Source organism: Battus philenor, unplaced genomic scaffold, assembly GCF_028537555.1.
Source record: "Battus philenor isolate CCGP_79_NKW_IND1 unplaced genomic scaffold, ilBatPhil1.0.hap1 SCAF_22, whole genome shotgun sequence".
Classification (NCBI taxonomy): Eukaryota; Metazoa; Arthropoda; class Insecta; order Lepidoptera; family Papilionidae; genus Battus; species Battus philenor.
This window is the reverse complement of record NW_027181685.1, coordinates 11,184,978-11,192,006: the sequence shown is the minus strand read 5'-3', so window position 1 is coordinate 11,192,006 and position 7,029 is coordinate 11,184,978. Positions and strand designations below refer to the sequence as shown.

The following is a 7,029-nucleotide window of genomic DNA, read 5'->3' as shown; positions in this document are numbered from 1 at the left end:
CATATTAAGTAAGCGCCTTAGATCCTCGTAAAGCGATCGGATGCGTCGTATTTTTCATGAAACGACCTACTTGCTTGGAGTTCAAGATTTAAATTTTAGCAAATTCTTGGCCTAACCTGTATATATTAGTGTATATGCCATCTTAATGAACACATCACATCACCCGATGTAGTAGCAAGTTCAATAAAGTTATTTAAAAAATATATTCAGAATGTATAGCCGGTAAAGTGACGTGTTAATATTTTAGTGAATATGGTTCAGTAAAAACTTTTTTAAAATTATGCCATTGAAGTATGTTTTTTTAACTATCTATATGTATTCTGTCGTCTATAAGAAAACATAAAAATATTTAAAATTGTTGAAAGAGAATTTTTTTTGAATTGTAATAGTTTTAAGTTTTTCGGTTTGGATTAAAATTAAAACATTGCTTTTGGAGTAATAAATATATGTACTTATATAACGTAAATAAAAATGTTCAATATAAACATTTCAATAAACTTCAAAACGGTAACAAACTATCTTCTCGTGTCATAACTCCCAGAGCGGGCCATAAGCCGCGACGTCCACGCTGAGATTCTGTTGGTCCAAGATAAATCACTATCCCCTGTGCTATGGGAATTGTTTATACCCTTATTCGTAATAACAATATAATAATAGATATTATTACATTGTACTTTCATTAATTCAAACATATTCTCATGTTCGAAACGATTCATGTACAAATAAATAATTAACTTTCCACGTGTTAATTATTCTACCACTAAATACATGCTTGATATCTCTAATGTACTACATAAATTTAGTTACAACTCATTGTAATACAGGGTTGATATAGAAAGTAAAAAAGAATTCCAATGAGGTAAAGGATGAAGTGTAAAACGTGTTATTATCACAGAGATTTATTCAACACAACCGAGAGATAGTGACTTGTTTAATAAGAAAAAAGTTGAACATGCGACTATGATATTTACCAACAAAAAAAATCAAAAACTATTTACAGGAAATTTAAGAAATACATTTATAAAATAATTTATTTTGCTTGATAATTTCACGTTTTCTATAAGTAAGTTAAAATTGGTGATGAAATTATATTACAATGAAAGGCTTCTTTTTATCAAACCTTTTCAATAATATTATTTAAAAAGCGTAAAGAAAAAAGATAACTTTAAGAAACAGTGAACAGGTGACCTTCTTAAAGTCGTCCGAAGACATCGTATGCAAGCTGCATCCAGACGAACCAATTGCAAATCTATGGGAGGAAGAGGCTATGTGCAGTACTGGACCTTCTATTGTAGAAAAAATGATGTGATGAATACCATTATAATTAGATTCACCTATTTATCAATATTGTCTTAAAAAGAATAATTACAAATACAATTTTAATACATTTAAAATTCGTCAAGAATCAAGAAAATTAATCAACATAAAACTAAGACTAAAATAGTAAAGATGTTGATCATTTCAGTGAAATGATTGCTGTCAATTATTTTAATATAAAATTACTCCATAAATTTTGTGTGTAAAGATCTATACATGTAATATACCATTACTAATATTATTATATGTATTCGAAGATAATTGAAAGCCATTAAGATGTCAAGTATTGTATGAAGCCTTCGGTCCACCGGTCGTGTCCAATGTCGTAAACCAAAGCCTAACGGACATTCTGATCCATTATAGCATTGCGTACAATAGAGATGTAATAGACTCATGAGTGTGTTTCCGACAGTTGTCATACATCATGGTTGTTAGGAATGACAGAAACTAGATCATCATTATTAAAACAACGGGATTACGAAATGATACATGTAATGTCCTGAAAAAATAGGAAGGTTACAGATCATTTTATACTAGATTATAAGAAAAATATAATAGTCAAAAATCTCGGGTACAATTGTGTCAGTATATTATTACGTAATTCACTTTAAAAATTATTAATTCAATATTTTAATATATTTATTTTGCACCTAATACTTTAAATCTTTAGTTCTTAATTAAAATATTCTTAACTTTTCTTGCTGGTCTACGACTGCATTTCACCATGTTAATGATTGATGTATAATAGATATGTTTATTTAAGTAATTTACTTAGACGATAGTTTTCCGTAGAAGGCTTCAAATCCGTTCGTTGACTTAATAATTATAACAACTATGTAACTTAGAATGTCTATTCAAGATATATAAAGTTTCTATATTCTATTCTAGATGGCGCTAACTGTATTTTACATCACGCTATCGTTTGAATGCAGTTGGTATCATAGGTAAATTTGTCAAGTATTGATTTTTCCCCAAAGGCTCTCAAGGGAATTCCGGAGTTTTGTTACTTATGAAAAAGGTTTTGAACTAAGCTACATTCGCGTCTTGCTCCTTTGAACGCATGGAAAGAGTAAATTCCTTTTGGGCGGTGGTGTAAGTCAGGTACAAAAAAATCATTTGTATTCCTATCCGGTAATAGTCGAGTGTAACGATATATAAGGCTTCTGAGGATGTTCTAGAACTTTGGTATTTATAAAACAGGTTTAGGCTGCGCTCCATCCGCACTCTGGCCTCTTGAACTAACGGATATTACAAATGCTGCAGTTGGCCAGCGATGTAGTCCCGACAGAAAAAAAATGTTGATAGTCGAATATAAGACGATAGGATGTTTCTTGTAATCACTTAAATCATATAAGATGAAAAAAAACAAACATTTTGGAAACACCACTTAAGTTATTCCTTTGATATATAAAATGATTTTAGTGCTGTAAAAAAATCAAATAAGTGCTGAAACTATGCTATGAAATTATCGGAAAATTCAACACGTAACATTCTTACGGAGGCGGACAGATCCGATGTTAATGACAGGAAAGTAGTTCAAGAGTCTTATGATGCTGACGACCTCATTATCGAAGTGAAAATTTCCACCGATAACTTATACCGTACGCTCTAAAAGTAATTCAGCTAGGAAGGTAGTTTTTGGGTTAATGGGAAGCCATTATGCCAGACCTCTTGCACAAGTTTATGTTAAGTATTTAGAGGTAATTGTGAGAGACAACATAAAATTCTTTCTCTTTTTCACTGTTAATATAGATAAGCTCGTTATATGTGATCAAAAAGTAAGATATAATCTAATATATAAAATTCTCGTGTCACGGTGTTCGAACTTGAACTCCTCCGAAACGGCTTGACCGATTTTTACCAAATTTTACATGCGTATTCAGTATATCTGAGAATTGGCTACTATCTATTTTCCATACCCCTAAGTGATAAGGGTGGTCCACCCCTAAATTTTATTTTTAATTTTTTAGACAATTTTTTTGGTTTTTATTTTATTATGATACAGCATACAAAAATACATAAAAACCTAAATTTTCACCCCTCTACGATCAACCCTTATCTCACATTTGTTAATAAAAAACTTTAATTTTTTTTTTTGCAAAACAACGTTTGCGGGATCAGCTAGTAGTAATTTAAAACTCCCAGGCATTAAAAAGCCAAGTAATTTTTTTCCTTGGTTGGAAGGCTGTTTATAACAGTGTTTCTTTTGAATTTTTATGCTGTTCCCCACCTAAGCCTTTTAAAATCTTTGCGCTTATGTAACATACATAATTTAGAATTAATGATAAAGGGTTGAAGTCATGTGGAAGCAACTTTCGAATTTCCAATCAAGTTGTCCCCAGTAGGGCGTTTAGGTATCTTTTACATATATAAACGTAATAAATATGTTAAAGGAACTTATGTATGTACATGTTTGTAAACATATTTTTAATTTATATCTTTATATATATATGTACTATTCAATTATTTCGTACGTAAATAGTATAAGCCACACAAGTTATGCAAGAAAGCGTCCTCATTGCGCGGCTCGTCCTATTTTTAGAGGCTTCTAATAAAAACTTTAAATGAAGTAAACATTTGAAGGACAAAATTCATTCTCTTACAAGAAAAATTAATCAAGTTTAAATTGAAAAATATACGGTTATATTAATAAAAACGTTTTCTGTATGTGTAGAATACGTGCGATATACATAAAAAACAAACTTTGTTTATGTACATACAAGCTTAACTATAAATAAAGTCTAGCTTCTTATACCTTTCTCTAAGCTATGTATGTTTATATTAAATCCTTTCTAGGCTGTGTTTACAATTAATTTTCTTTATTTTCTTAGATATGTCACGCAATAGTAAAATATTGACAGAGTCTAAAAAAAAAAAACAAAAAACGAAGTAAAAATTATATCAATAAATAAAAAAGTTAATAAAAAATTGTCTTTATTAGTCTAAAATCTGTGATAGACACAAAACCTAACTCTGTGTAGATACGTACAGGGATAGCTGAACTAGAAATAAATCCTAGCTTGTTATACCTTTCTCTAGGATATTAAATTATTAACTTATTTGTGGGCTGTTACGCCTTTACAGTGAATTTACTTTAATAACCTGGATATGTTACGCAATAAATTGTTAAAGATCATTGGAGACTTGTAAAGAAAAATGACGTAAATACAAGAAATAAGTAAGAAATTAGGTATATACTTCTCTAAATGTATACAAAAAATTCCACAAGAAATAGATTTGTTTAGATCTCGTTATGAATATTTATTTGTAGCTTTATGTTGAACGTTGTTGAAAGATGGATGTCGATACGTATAAATAACAGTTAATATATTAATACTGAAAAAGAATACACATTTCGCATCGTATAAAAATACAATCAAAATTTTAACAGATTGTAAAATAAAACAAAGTACTAAGTACTAGTAAGAGATATTGAGAAAAAGAAATATTGAGAAATAAACATTAAGAAACTAGTGTTAGTTACTTAAATAAGTGTTTTTAGGACAAAACATTACACATTTATCTAGACAGTAAAGTTTTGAATTAAAATATTTATGACATATTTATTTGAGAATATATACATATGTTATTAGTAAAAATTGAATATAAACTATAAAAGTGTCGTTTGTCGTCTATTGCGATTACCTGTTATTTTTAATTATTAAATAAACATTTTCCATTTCAGATGAACCACCGAAAACGATGTTAAAATGAAATGGAATTTCGGGAAATTTTACGATGTTCCTGGTTGATCCTTCTATTCCTTAACCACTCCGGCTGCGACTGGCTCAACTGTGCTCACATTGCAAAATGTCAATGCAAGTGGTCATCTGGAAAGAAAACCGCCTCCTGCACTTCAGCTGCTCTTACAAATGTACCGCGACTTGCGTCAGATATTCAAGTACTGGATTTAAATGGCAATCCATTTAAACAACTGGACGAAGACGCATTTGCGGGGATAGATTTAATAAACTTGCAACGATTAAATTTAAGTTATGCTAAGTTAAGGAGAATACACAAAAACGCATTTAGAGAATTACGAATACTTGTAGAGTTAGACGTTTCACATAATGAAATACATCAGATATCCCCAGACATGTTCAAAGGTCTGAATCGCTTGAGGCTTCTAGTCCTTAAAAATAATCCATTAAACCAGTTGATTGCCAAACAATTCCCTGCCTTGCCTCACCTAAAAAGGCTTGAAATATCTCAATGCCAACTTCGAAATATCCACCCATTTGCTTTAACAAATCTAAGAGCTTTAGAAACTATACATGCTCATCAAAACCTACTTTCTCATATTCATCCAAATACATTCAATTTGCCTTATTTAAAAACTTTAACGCTGTCTGAAAATCCATGGTACTGTGACTGTACCTTGCGCGATTTCCATGAATGGTTTCTTAACGCTAATGTGGGAAACGAAGAAGTATTATGCGATGGACCAAATAATTTTGCAGAAGAATCTTGGCAGAACATAAGAGGAACTGACTTGGTATGTCCACCCAACGCTATTTCTACTCCTTCTGTATTACGTGCTGAAGTTGGTGCTGATATAACATTTGGTTGTCTCGTTAACGGTGATCCAAAACCAGACGTAACATGGTACTTCAAACATGAAGGCATGAAAAACCTGACTACTGATGAAACAGTTATAAACATTTTTAAACATGAACGTATTAACTCACAATTTGACGAATATAACGAAGTTGTATACAAATTTTCACAATGGGTTAATGTGAGTATTGGAAATATAACTGAAGAGTTTTCGGGTGAATGGTGGTGTCAAGCGAATAGCTCTGTTGGTGAAGTACGTGCATACATGACTTTGCTTTTAGCCACAGCTCGGACAGCCACAGCTAGATCGGCTCCAGAATTTTCTGCATTAATTCTTGTAATGTCAACCATGGTTGGTATGACCTGCTTAGGTTTTATTGCAGCCTTTGTCTGCTGGAAGACTAGGCGCCGGAGAATACCAACGAGTAAAAGTTTTACAGATCAAGAAAAGAAATTGTTGGACTCGTCGTTAGCAGCTAGTAGCGACAGGCATAGTGTTGACATGAGTTCAGCGTATGATCTTGAAATGTTCGACAGGTCTTTATCAATGGACAGTGGAGATAGTCAGCGATGCTTTGATGCTCTTCAAATTACTCTAGAAGGTTCTAGAGGTTTCGTTCCACCGCCCGTAGAGTTTGCTTTACCAGCATCATACGCTAATATTTTCATATCTGTTCAGCTATCAGACAAGTATGATGATCTTCCACCAGTACCGCACTCAAGCAGAACCCGTTTTTTAAAATCTGCTAGTGATAATATGGGACCAAGAGTAACTGCAGCCGGTAGTTCAACATGGTCTTTATCGAAAGACAATGAGAAAAGAGTAGTTGAAAAAAATATCATTACACCGTTTCCCACATATACAACAGAGTTTACAGCCTTGTGATTGTCAAATGTTTTGTACCTATCGGCCTACAGAAGAAAAAATATGTCAATGCAACATTTTGTAGAATTTTACGACTTTAGACCAAAGATATGCATAATCGTTTTTAAATTTTTTAAATATAGATTAAGCACAAGTAATAAACAATAGAAGCAATTTTTACAGTAGCAATTTTTATCTAAGTACATTGTTTATTTTATTTATACACTACTAAAACAAATAATAATTTGTATTAACTGCAGATATGTAAGAAACTGAATCGAAAGTAAGTA

The 7,029-nt window shown here is 31.6% G+C and overlaps 1 protein-coding gene across 1 annotated transcript; it reads left to right on the top strand.

Moving 5' to 3' along the window:
• Positions 1-5,032: 5,032 nt before the first annotated feature.
• Positions 5,033-6,760, top strand: LOC137923842 (leucine-rich repeat-containing protein 24-like). The gene has a single exon (XM_068767121.1). The coding sequence runs from the start codon at positions 5,033-5,035 to the stop codon at positions 6,758-6,760; it is 1,728 nt and encodes a 575-aa protein (XP_068623222.1).
• The last annotated feature ends 269 nt before the right edge of the window (positions 6,761-7,029 follow it).

Coding starts and splice junctions, on each gene's coding strand:
- LOC137923842 (XM_068767121.1), top strand. CDS start 5,033: ATGGAATTTCGGGAAATTTTACGATGTTCCTGGTTGATCCTTCTATTC.